This window comes from Anguilla rostrata, chromosome 3, assembly GCF_018555375.3.
Source record: "Anguilla rostrata isolate EN2019 chromosome 3, ASM1855537v3, whole genome shotgun sequence".
NCBI classification, from domain to species: Eukaryota; Metazoa; Chordata; class Actinopteri; order Anguilliformes; family Anguillidae; genus Anguilla; species Anguilla rostrata.
The window spans coordinates 38,085,505-38,099,333 of NC_057935.1; the positions used below are offsets into that span (position 1 = coordinate 38,085,505).

At 44.7% G+C, this 13,829-nt stretch overlaps 1 protein-coding gene across 3 annotated transcripts in view; it reads right to left on the reverse strand.

Moving 5' to 3' along the window:
- Positions 1-593: 593 nt before the first annotated feature.
- The window catches only part of fign (fidgetin), a 54,634-nt gene continuing 41,398 nt past the window's right edge, over positions 594-13,829 (reverse strand). For all 3 annotated transcript variants that reach the window (XM_064327415.1, XM_064327417.1, XM_064327416.1), the window contains one exon: positions 594-7,748. In XM_064327415.1, the coding sequence (XP_064183485.1) occupies positions 5,539-7,748 (2,210 nt within the window). In that variant the 3' untranslated portion in view covers positions 594-5,538. The remainder of the gene's footprint in view (positions 7,749-13,829) is intronic.

A 13,829-nucleotide genomic window follows, 5' to 3' on the forward strand; every position in this document is an offset into this window, starting at 1 on the left:
ACTGTGTCTCATCGCCAAATGAACTACAGATGAAAAATGACCAGTCAATTACATTCTCTTTATTCGTCTTGATTAGGAACTAGAAATCTATCAACAGATAAAGGATTCTGCAAATACTGTGGTGTTGGCGTGGCAACTGAGTCGTGCAAGCTTCGAAGGGAAAGGGCCTTGCATACACTCGCTGGTGTGCAGTAAATCATTAATTAATTGCATTTTAATGAACCCTGAAGAAGATGCTCTAAAAACATTTAGGCTGCAGGAAAAACAGGAACAATATAATGGATAATTAAGAAATATCTTATGCATACACACATTTGTTGCAAGCCATATGAATGTCCTATTTCTGCACAGCACTCACACACATAAAAATGCAATGTACAAACACTGCACACACGCGCACACACACACACACAGCCACACACACAACCTCAAAAGCAAATATCATGTTTTTGAAGTGCAGTTTAATAACAGAAAATTTTAGGCTTTTAGCTTTCAATTTTGAACATTTATTTGAGGTACACTTGTTCTGTATATCCTCCATTTTTAGTAACTCTGGAGACAACAGCTCATAAAAATACTTCTGAATCTCTTCAAATAGTTACCGCTTTAATAGGTTTTTAATTCTGAAATTTCAACCAAGCCAGTGCCCAATGACAAGTTATCTTGTAAAGAAAAAAAGAAAAGAAAAAAACACAGAAAAACAAAAATAAATCTCCAATGGAGATCTCTTACATGGGGACTGATCTGAAAGAACATTACAACACACACCAGAGAGGATGAGGCAACAGATTACAGTTGAGACTGCGATAAGACCCAAACATTCAGCGATGTTCTCAGATGTCAAATTTAATTGTACAACAGCTTCCTATGCATATACCATCAACCATATAATAGTACCGTAAAAAAGTCCTAAGTAGAAATATCTAATTTACATTAACAATGCTCACAAATTATGGGAGTTCATTATGTGAGTGATGGGTAATTTAAGCCTTCATAATTTGATGCTTGTAATTTTTTTTTTCAAAGGGAAATGGGTTTTTATACTTTAATGAGTGCAATAAAGCATTTGTCTTTTCAAAATGCAAAAAAAAAACCACAAAAAAGATTTTTTTTTTTTAAGTTGTAGATATTCAGCCAAAAGACAAAAGAAAGATAAGATCAAAATAAAGACGAACAGCAGTTTATCTATATTGTGCATTGTATAGGTCTTTTCATATACAAATTTTAAATGGTGCACTTTTTTTTTTTTTTAGCTTGGGCTAAGCTCCCAGCACTCATCTTTGGATCACTGAAATTCAGTGTACAGGCACAGTAAACATTGTACATAGGTGTCCAAGCACCCCTCAAACCTAATAATTTGAATGGAAATACAAAAGATACAGAGAGAAAGATTTCAAGAAAATGTCTTTAATGGATCTTTTGCTGTACGTTGTACCTCAGAATACATGAAAATACATTTAAGTTGACTGTAAGTATGGCGATATATACACACATATAAACATGTATGTGGTGCATTTAGTATGTATATATCAATAACAAATGTACATTAAGTATGTTTGTGCAAGTGTGTTTTATATATATCATTTGTATATAAAATCCCACACGTACACAATGAATTTTATATATTATATATGTGCACACACATACACATTCACACGCGCACTACTACAATTCACAAAAGAATAAAGCAACGCATTATATGTTCAAACTGATTTTGCATTAAGAGACCTTGCAGAAGACCTATACAGTCCACAATTTTCTTGCAGAAATTTTAGCATTGTGAGTATATTAAGAAGTTGGTAAATATCCGTAGTAAGTGTGAATTATCTTCACTGCCACACTCACCAAATATGTCTTATCAATTCTGTTGCTAATACTGTTCAGTGTAAAGACAGTCTTTGTGAGGTAGACTGTTCGAGTTCAAGGACAAGTCTTTTTTCATGTTTTTTTTTGTTTTTGTTACAAATGCATGACATTCAAAAAGACATAAAATAAATACTACATGTACAATATGTAGCAATGAGGTAGAAATGTTTATAAAGAACAATGCTCGAATATAAACATAAGATACAGACGTGAAAAAAACATCATCCTTAGCAGTTTTGTATAAAACTAAAACAGGAAGAAAAAAAGGGACAAATGTTGGTTAAAAACAAATTTCAAGTGATTTGGTTGAATTGTATGAGAAGTAATGAATGTGCTTGTAACCTTGATGTACTGCAGGTGGATTTTTCCTAGTTATTTACTATTGGACAGGCAGCAGTTAGGCTACTCTCTGTGCTGTGCGGATCCATTCTGGTGTCTCTCAAATGTAAAATAGAAGTGCAATTTCTTGCTTGAGTGCTTAATCTCTTCTATGAAGGGACATACAGAATAAATATAGAACTGCAATGGCGGATGAAGCTGAATTAGCAAAGCACACATACCATTGCACCTAATTTAGGCAACACTCCTTGTTTTGTGGAATAATTATGTCTGTCCATATTTCTGAAAAAAAGTGGGTTTAGTTAATGAACAGACTGATAGCTACACGCATCTCCAATTTTGAGCCGAGTGTAAAAGAGTAAATAACCGAAAGGTGGGAGAAGAATACACTGCCCTCAGTTAAACCTGTCCACTGCCATCAAAGACTTGAAACACACAGACAGAGAAAAAAAAAAAAAAAAAATGCACAGTCCCTGTCAGATAAACACCCAGCAGCATGGCTTAGCATTTTCTAATTAAAGAAAAAGATTTCCAGTTTGAGCACAATTAACTCACGTGGAAACAAAATGTATTGTTGAATTTGCCGTTCCTTCAAGGGTGATTGAAAATAGAGATTAGTATCAGATAAATCAAATATTTTAAAGGACATTTCGATTAATTGCTCATTAGATTCAGAGTTTTAAGCTACGTGATGAAATTGATATTTCAAAAGTGGTTAAATAACGAGGGCAAAAAATGTTAAACATAGTAACACTCCTTTTTTCCCCCACACAGTAATGCATTTAAGTGCCCCTAGAGTATCTTCTCCAGTACTTTACCGTACAGTGTTCATTCATAATGTATATAAATTATATTTTAAAACAGATTTCTGGCAAAGTATATATTTTAAAATAATCCTCAGTAAAAGTTTTAAATTGGATGCAACAACCATACGTCAAGTTTATGGCCAAACAAGGAAAATTTATGAATTTCAAATGAACACTTTTGTTGGGATTATTAACGCTCTTTTTCAATCACCCTAATTATAAAATATTAGTGTGTGGCATCTTAGTGTATGACCTCTCTTAGGGAAATTTAAATGAGAGAGCTGTCAGGAGGACATCATATTTCTTACCAGTTTAAGGCCAACTGTACGTCATTTTATGGGTCAAACAAGGGCAGTAGTCTTTAGGAACATGTTACATCAAAGGGAAAAGAAATATTGTTAGTATACATTCAATAGAAGATCGCTCTGTATCTCAATGGATGCTATAATGGCATGGAACAAGCAATGGAAAACATAAAAGTGGAAAAGTAGTCACTTCATGAAAAATGAATAACAACAATTAAATAATAACTGAAAAATGTAATAAATATGGATGAATTACTTGACTTCTCATACAATGACAGGAAAATAAAACCAAAACAAACTGGTGTGAGAAAGAAAACAAACAACGCTCAGTGCACCTGTTATAAACTGCTCTTAAAACCTTCAGTGGTATGAAGTGGTATGGCTACATACCACAGGACTAGTGCTTAGCAACAGTTTTCATAATGATACAAGATAAAAGAAAAGGCAAAATAAAAATACATTCAAATGCAAGGCTTCATTTTTCTCATGCAGGTAAATGGACTTCCCCATGTTTCCAAAGCTCGGACTTGCTCAGACTTGTTACCCAGTGCTCATTCGTGACATTGCAAACAGCTGCACTCCAAGCATAGCATCATTAAACGGAGCGAGCTGAACGGAGTGGCGCATGCCAAATGACAGGCCGTGACAGCTTTTCCAGATGGGAAAACCTCCCTCTGTCTGGGGACCGGGGGAAACAGAAGTACGAAAGAGCTAAAGAGGACTGCTTGGGCACCGCGACCGACTTAAATCCAAGGCAACATCCTTCGTTCTTTTTGTTCAAAAAGACTGATTCAGTACACCAAAGGGTTTCTGATATCTAGCCATCCTAAGATGTTCTGCTTTCAGAGAGAATGACCCTAGACTGAGGTAGAACAGAAAGTATGGCATACGGGATACGTAATCCTTAGCCACTGTTATACACGTGACAGCAGCAGCGGAGTCACATACTCTACCAACAGCCATTTCGTTGTGTGTTTGGGGAGAACAATTTATCCTTTTCAGGCCCCAGATGCTCAGCTTGTACAATATGAGCAGCAGATGCAAGTCTTAATTTGGCTCCTGCCCTGCCACATGCTCTCCAAAATAGGAGAGCCAGGGGTAGCACGGTAGCATTTTACACGACATGGGTTCTGTTTTTGTTTTTTGTTTTTATTCTTCATGTGGGCAGGGTTTAATAGAATTACCTCAACTTCATCAACTACGCCCATCCCATAATAACCGGTAGGCCTAAACTTCTCATGTACTGCGGCTGAAGTTCAGTATCAGGACACTGATACATAATTTGGAATTTGAGAAGAAACACAAATCAAGAAACTGGACCTTAACTCTCCCATCTCAAAAAGGTAAATCAAAAAAAAAAAAAAAAAACACAATAAAAATTCTTCACTTTAATTCATGGAAAAGAAAACAAATTCTTACTATTGACTATGTCCCATCTCTCCAGAATACATCTGGTACATTCATCGTCATGTTCTTGCCATTTCCTATTAAGCCTGTTGAGGTAAACCTACATTTTCAGATCATGTATAAATCAGAAACCAAGCCTAATGCAGTACATAGTGCCTTCCACACAATCTTATGAGGTACTGTACAAATCACAATCACTTTCCTGAGTTTTTGCAGGCAGAACACTGAAATGACATATACAAATTAGGGTCCGGATTACCATTACCCTATCTGCTCCTGTTCTCACATGGTACTGCAGAACAGGCCCAATTGAGGAATACTGTTGCTCTTACAATGGCAAAAATCAGACTGTCTCCTATAACAGCACATCTCTAGTTTTAGTCTTGTGTTTGAAGTTAAAGCTCTTAATATTAGCACATGCCACCAATGTAGATTGTGAGGCAAACAAATAATAATACAAAATGATAAAAGCACCACTTTAGGCACTTGATAGCAACTAAATCTCAAGAACAGCAGAATGATATATACAAACAGAGGGCCTCCATCGTTTCAAAGTCACCTCACTTGCACCTTTGTAAGTGACGCTGGCTTCAGCAGTATCAAGCATGAAATAAGATCTGTGTTTGCGACTCGTAGATTTACCGGCTCCCGTTTTTAAAGCGCAGTCGTTTCAAGTCTGTCCAGACGGCGTCCGCTGCTGTCTGCACTTCCGTTCCCCCGGCCGGAGGGCGCCGTCGTCCGTCCTTCTCGAACAGACCCGTCCGCTCGCTCACTCGCTCGCTCGCCCGCCCATGCGGTTCTTGCCAACTTCCCCTTCACTGGCCGCACCCAAACATTTTGTTCCATTCCATGTACGTGTCCATTTCTTTCTGTGATATACTGGGCTGGACTTTGCAAAAAACGTTCTCAAAGTCCTGGTACGTGACGGGCCTCAGCTGGCCGGGCAGGATGGCGGTGAGGTCGGCGCCGGGCATGGCGTGGAGAAGGCTCACCGCCGCCTCCTGACACAAACGGGCCACGTCCAGGCCGGAGAAGCTCTCCGTCCGCTGGACCAGCAGTGCAACCTCTTTGTCATTGAGGCAATAGTTGTGCTGTGAGAGCATCTGAGTGATTATCTGGTGCCTTGCTGTGCTGTCGGGTAACGGTATGAAGAGTCTCTTCATGAAGTACCTCCTCAGCGACTCGTCGATGTCCTCGGGCTTGCTGCTGGAGCAGACCACCAGGACCTGGTCCTCGGGCGAGCTGAGCACGGCGTCCAGCTGCATCAGGAGCTCGCCCTTGATCCTGTTCACCGGGCTGTCCTCGCTCACCTGGGCGGACAGCAGCATGTCCACCTCGCTGATGAACACCACCGCCGGCTGCCGGCACCGGGCCACCAGGAAGGCGGCCTGGACGATCTTCTCCCCCTCCACCAGCCACTTGGTCGCCAGGGCGGAGCCGCTGAGCCGGAGGAAGGTGCCGCCCAGCTGGCTGGCTAGGCACCGGCCCAGCAGCATCCGGCCCGTTCCCTGAGGTCCGAATAGAAGGATGCTCCGAGGTAGCGCCTGGAGGCCACTGAAAACGTCCGGCCTCATCATGGGCCAGAGCACCTCCTCTTTAATGGTGGCTTTGGCTAGCTCCAGGCCGGCAATGTCGCTCCAGTCCACCGGGGGGCCCTGCTGGACGACCTCCGTGGTGACCAGCTCCACCAGGCGCGGGTCGCTGCTCTTCAGCTGGTCCTCGGCGGGGTGGGCGGATGAGGTAGCTGCGCCAACCGCCGACCCCGGCATGGCGTGGGGGAGGTGCGACCTGTGCTCGTCCCCGTGCTCGCCCATGACGGGCGACGTGAACTTGCCGAACGCCTCGCCAGTCCTCGAGCCTCCCAGGGAGCCCTTCGGCGGGGCGAAGGACGGAGGGCTGTGCGCCCTGCCGGACTGACCGCTGAATTTCCTCTGCTGATCCGGGGCCATCAGCTGCTTCGTCGGCTTAAACGCCAAAGACGACGCCTCAGCACTTCTGTCAAATCCATTCCCCCTGCTCGCGCTTGAAATGCTGCTGTCTCCCGTCCTGTACATGGGGCTCTGCGTCGACCGCTGTTGGCTGTAGCTGAAATTTCCATAACTGGAGTCCATTTCTCCTTGCCCTGTCATATAGAAAGCTTTCCTTTTCAGGGAATTGGCTGAACTGCTGTTCAAAGGTGTCGGTGCAATTGGCGCAATGTTATGGGACTGGTAGGTGTAGCCGGGGAGGGTGGAGGGAGGCAGGGGCGTGGGGGCGGCGATTCCTGACGGCAAGTAGGCGGACGGAGGGGGGGCCCCGCCGGGGCTGTACCCGGGCGCCACGGCAGTCTGGGGTGGGTACCCCGCGGGAGGGTAGTTGTAGCCGGAGAGGTTGGGGGACCCGGTGTTGTAGCCGGGCACCAGGGTCGGGGGAGGAGGCGGGGGCGGGGGGGGCTGCAGGAGCCCGGCGCTGTGCAGGGGTGAGGGGTGGGGCGAGGGGAGGGCCGAGGCGGGCTGCCCGCTGTAGCCGGACTGCAGGTACGAGCCGTTGTAGCCCGAGACGTATTCCTGAGCCGGGAGCCCCGAGTGGAGGCCCCCGCAGTTGCTGCTGGAGTAGCCGGGCTCCACCCCGGGGGAGCCGCCCATGCTGGCCGAGACGTCGGCCGGGGGGAGCCCCGACGCCGCCCCGGCCTTGCTCACGGAAATGACGTCGGGCACGCAGTTCATGGGGTACACCGCCTCCTGCCAGGGCTCGCTCTCCGACTTCCTGCCGTTCAGGAGCCCCGGGGCCCCGTCGGCGTAGGAGCTGAGCAGGGCCCGCTCGCTCGGGCCCTCCAGGATGCCCGAGTACTTCTCGGCGTACTTCTTCAGGAGGTTGGAGGCGGTCAGTGCGGAGATGTCGTCGTTGGCCCAGGCGTACTGGTAGGTCCGCTGCAGGTGACCCCGGTAGGCCTCGGCTTTGTGCGCCGGGGAGCGGGTGGTGGAGGTGATGTCAAAGTGCTGTTCGGCCCACTGGGCGTGCTCTGGGGTCCACTGCATCGTTATGCCTGCAATCACACCAACGACAAAGACAGAAATGCCATTTTTAGCTGCCACAAATACATTACTTTATTGACCTGGAAGTAGTCAACAGTCTCATTAAAACAATGCATTTCACAAAAAAACTAGTGATCAGAACTGGAGAAAAAAAAGCTGAAAACTTGGTGGTTCGGTACATAATCGACCTGCAGAATGGCTCGCATGCCAATAAAAGTGCACTTGGCTATACCAATCATATGCGCACTAGGACCTTTTGTTTCAGATTTTTTTGTTTTGTATGTCCAACTCCATACTTTCACTGGAGATCAATTAAAAAAAATTAAACTTCATTTTAAATTAATAATACATACATACATTAAATGCAACACGAATACTGGGGGATGAAGCACCAAGACATTTTTTGGAGAGGAGCTCTCGGTGTCCTTTCAAGTTGTCGCTTAAATCTTCACAATGTGACACTTTTGGCTCTAGCCCTCATCCCAGCTCTTCCTGCACGACAACCCCCTGTATGAAAAATATGAGACATCGCTGACAGATCGCATCAAGGACACCGCGCAAATTTGAGACCCAACACCCAGTTAGCACAGTATAATGCACCCTGCACAGAACAATATGACACAGACATCGCAGGTCACTCTATAATCCAACTCTCATCTAAAGCGGGTCCAAGACGGGTTTCAAATCTGCTTCGTGGAGTGCAGCAAAGCAATCTCCCCGGCATCGCTCTGTTGCCTTCATCACACGAAAGGCAGAGCTCGGCATGAATTACAACGGCCTCCTCTCTCTCTCTCTCTCTCTCTCTCCCCGTCTCCCGGTGCACCGACTGGGGGACTGAAGGTAAAACACACGGCCCTCGTCCGCCTTTCAGTCTTTTCTCTCTCTCTCTCCACACCCCCCCACCCCCACCCCCACCCCCATCCCAACCCCCCCAATTTCTGGGTCTCAAAAGGCACCATCCAGTTTAATCCCGACGCCCGTCTGCAAATACTAGCGTTTACAGGCGCCGTCGCCGCGGGCTCGCCGCGCGATTATCACAGACGCGGCACAACAGGTTGGGGAGGTAATGACAATCCGGCGTCTTCCGCCGGCTTCCTCGAAGGCGTTTTTGCGTTGCGCTCGGGGGGCCGCGGGCTACGTCTCCAGCCTCTCGGCGCCTGCGATTTGTTTGCGGATGCAGAGCAGCATCAACAGGTGCGGTTTCCTATCCGCCGCGGTGCGATTTTCCCGCTGACGGTCGGGTGACCGGCAGCGCTCTCGTGACAGAAGAGGAAAAAGACAAAATGCAGCACATCTGTCACTGCAAGCTTGGATCTGTTAGCCCTGATCCAGCCCGCTCTCAGAGAGACACACACACTCGCAAATACAAACAAGCACGCACACGCACACACATGCACGCACACGCACACGAGAACACGCAGACACACACACACACGCATGAACACACACGCACACACACCCGCCCGCACACAAATACGTGCGCCCGCACACACACGCACACATACACACAGACACACACACACACGCGGTCCATGAATCATCTGTTATCAGGTCAGGTTTCCATAAACAAATGTACACACACGTGTCCACACAACAACCATGTACAAACATATCCCCTACCCTCCCCAAGCACACAGGAAAAACATAAATAAAATATATGACGCTTCCTGTAAAACCATGTGCAAACATACATGGACTCACATCACTGACAACCCCCCCCCCCCCCCCACCCCACACACACACACACACACACAAACATCCTTATACAACCATGTACAAACATACACACAATACACACAGATGCCACCACATAAAAACATGAAAAAAAAACATCCTCACAAGCAATACAAGCACACTCTCTCTCACACTTGAGCGCGCACACACACGTGCACGCATGCACAAACACACGCGCGCGCGCACACACAGACACCCCCGTCCCGCGCTTGCGAGGGGCTTGGACACGGCCGCCGCGGGTTTCGCGGAAAGCGCGGCCTGCTGAGGCGCGGTGTTTGTTTGGTAACAGAGCGGCATGTGGATTCCCACATGACTTTCCCCCAGACGCTTGCCGAGCTGCTGCACCAGACACCGCGAGCTAATTAGCGGGATGATGCCACGCTAATTGTGTTAATTTACAAGGTTTTAGTCAAAGAGAATCTTGCTGGGGCTGGCATGGCTGTCAGGTTCCCGAGCTAATGATTAAGAAATGCCGAGGAGAAAGAGCGCCCTATGAACACGGCAGACATGCAAAAAGTCCATCAATTAACGATAAATACAAATTTGATTCTCACACATGGGAAACGGGAGCCGTTTTTAATACCATTAATAACATTCACCAACATCACAGACAATATCTAACTGATGGAAATTTTTGGTTTAAAAAAAAAAACATTTCATTTTAGAATATTGAAGATGAAAATTAAATTGCAATTAATATTGTGTGTGATTATCTTTTTTATCCCATTCACTTAAAATTCATCAGCTACCATTACAAAATCAAACTGATAAAATATCACAGAGCACAGGTGGACAGCACACAATTTCTCTTGAATATACCAAATAATAATTTCTAATAAACAAACTGAAAAGGCTTCATGTTATTTTGCATTACAATTGCAACAATTGCATCACGGCTAAAACATATTATCTAGCAATAACTTTATTCTTTTGCATTCTCAAAGCCACTGAAGGGGTTTGTAGGTCACTCTAAAAAATATAACAGCAGTTACCAGCTTTTAGCAAATGTTTTTGCATTTAGAAACACAATATTTTTATTAGAGTTGTTTGACATTGTTTCAGCTTAGTCACAGATTTTTCCATTTATTTAAGAGAAAGTGACCAGTACTTATATGCTCTGCAGCCTGTAGCTGCGAACTAATACATTCTAATCATTTCATTTAAACAGCAGCAATGATGGTTCCCCTTAAATCACACTTCCACAGCTCACTTCTGCAAATTACAATACATTTCTGGCAAATGGCTTTCTTTTCTGGTCTGTCTCATCTGCATAAAGTGCCGCTTTGAACAATGGCGTAGGTGCTACAGACAGAGTGTGCTTTACCACGTACAGTTCAGATCCCAACGCATCAAAAGCTTAATGAAATGGAAACGGACCAAGACGACGAAGAAAAAAAAAAAGGATTAAACGGAAGATGAGTGAGTCTGAAATCAGTGGCTTGCGGAGAGGAGCAGTGACATGAAATCCCCCCCCCCCCCCCCTCAATTCCTACCCAATCCACCTCCCTGGCAAAGGACAAGGATAACGGATATGGACCATCTTACTGTTCAAGCCTGCTGTACATAGACGCGGATTATCACGGCAAACACGCGGTGGCCATCTTTGAGAGACGTGCCAAACCCCTCTCTAAGGTCTGCAAATATTTACGATTGATAAAACGCCGGCATCAGGACGTAATGTACAGTATCGGAGGAAATAAGCGCCGTTCTGCTCTCTTGAACGCCGCGCCTGACTGGCCGCCGCTTTCGACTGGAACGCGTGAGGATGTCACGCGGTCAGCGCTCAGGCCGAATTCCCCCCTGAAATGCAATTACCGGCATATTGAAGACAATTAGTGAGGACCAGGGTTTGTGGCAAAAAATCCATTCGGCCCTCTCTACCCAGCAGCACGCAGTCTATCATCTGTTAGAAACACTTCTCTGCCGGCACTAAAGAATCCACAAACTAACTCTTCATGTTGCGTTGGTCTTGCTCAAGAGAGCAAGGTTCAGCTTTCAGCAGGGGGAGAAAAAAGTGCAGGCATGTCGGTGGTGAGAGAGAGAGCGGGGAAATGAGGGAGAGCGAGAGAGAGAGAGAGAGACAGAGAGAGAGACAAAGAGGGACGGAGAGAGAGAGAAGCCAGGATACAAGTGGGGGTTGGGGAAGTTGAGGGAAAGAAACACATTCAGAGAAGCAGTCACCTCCCTGTGCTCTGGCCTCTCACAAACACGCACGCACGCTCACTTGCCGACACATTCAAACGCACACACTCGGACGCACACGCGCGCACGGACCCCCCCCCCCAACCCCCGCCGCCCACACATTCAGACACACACACAACACATGCACACGCTTGCACGCACACACACACACACACAACACATGCACACGCTTGCATGTGCACACAGACTAACACGTCAGAAACACACGAGCACGCACGTATGCATGCACGCACATCTGAAAATAGAATTTCCTTTATTTACATTTCCTATGGCATAATTACTGAATGTTCCATAAGTGGATGGAGTCTTTTCTCATTGGCTCCAGGGCTTGAGTTCAAATTTCACTGATTCGTAACTTTCAGTCTAGTGAAAAGGTCTTTGTGTAATTCGGCCTTGTCCGGTGGTCAACATTTCATCCCAAAATCTCCCAGTACCTAAAGCAATATGCACGCCATCTACAGATTCAGAAAACACTGCCCCCCACATCCATATTCATTATCTATTTTTATTCAACATTCAACCTCTACAGGTAACTTTGGTGAGGGTGTACAGGAGTAACACTGGAGTCTTTATCAAATTTGATTCATTATGCAATCGTGATTACTAATGATATTTAGATGAATGCTGCCCCTTGACCTTTGTGCTCTCCACCTAGAACAACACACTATGATGCCTGAGGCACAAAAACACCAAGATTAGGTTCATTCAAAATGCTAGAATATTGAATTTTAGCGTTTACTGCTGCCACCAGGAGAGGTTAGCTATTAAGCCTAAGCAACATGAGGATATCAAACCTGTTTTTAAAAACAGATGCAGGGTAGAAGTGTTGTTCATTTAGTTTTAAGAGCCAGGCTCATCAACTTTTATCAGTTATCACATATGAGCAATACAACGCAGTCCGTCAAAACATCAAAATCCACACATGACAAGTGAAAATTGTTTTTAATTTCTTCTTAAATAATCCATAAGTATGTTTGCTAATTAGACTATTTGATTATGATACATTGCCATTTCTGATGTTTAAGTAAATAAGGATAAAAAAACAACCATTAAATTTGTTATGCAATCACTCCACTAAAAAGCATATTAAACTGTATAGTCTAATATTCTGGTTCTTGTTAAATAAAACAGGACATAGAAAGGTCAAAAATGTTTAAAAATATTTTTCTGCATTAAACAATGCAAAAGAATCATGTTGGTTAATTATTTATAAGCAACTCAAATGAAAACTTTATTCAGTTCCATTTGATGATTAAAGTGACAAAACGTTCTATTTCTTAAGGCAATGAAAATTGTGACAGTGATGCAGACCAACTCACAAACCTTACAAACTGCCAACTCGCCATCACTGCCTAGAAAAAAAAAAATATTGTATTGCATTTAATTTATATTGCATTTAATTTCTGTTAGTGCAGTCATCACCAAAGAAGCAAGAGAAACAGAGAAGCTGACCTTTTTGAGAACTATTAATCTCGGTAGCCTTTGCAGTTTTTAAGCAAACACGACTTCGCCTCCGCTCTGTCCATCCAATTTCCCAGTGCGTAAATTGGACTGCCGCTTGCACAATTCTCTATTCATTACTGTGCCGCTGAAAGGAAGCACAGAGGTGGCGGTGGGGTTTTTTGTGTGTAATGCCTTCCAGCAGGATTCCCAAGAATCAAGGCACAGATTTCCTTTTTTCTCTCTCTTTTTTTTTTTGGAGAAGGGGGGTGCTGAGCTGTCGTAATTGAAACGTGGCCTAATCAGACTCATTACTGTTTTCAGCAATTTGCACCACCAAAGATGCTTATTAGGTAACTGTGTTTAATAAACCGGTCTTTAGAAAAATAACTGTAATGAGCTCTTTAAAGTCAGTCTTCGCCGTGATTATGCGCTGGAAGTGTTTGCGGCACCGGAGCAGACTGCTACATTTAGTAATGTCATAATTAAGCCGCACAAGCCGGGCTTTTCTGAGCTCACGAAAAGCAGCAGGCTAAAGCAGGAAAAGCCCCCGTCTGTCCTCGGAACGAGCCGAAAAATACGTGTAATTACTGATCATTACAGCGCAGGGATTTTCATCAGCGGATGTAAACACTGGTATGAGAGCTTTTCACTTTAGATTGCACATATGTATATTTGGACAGCCTCTCTTTTGACAGCAGATTTGTCATCACAAT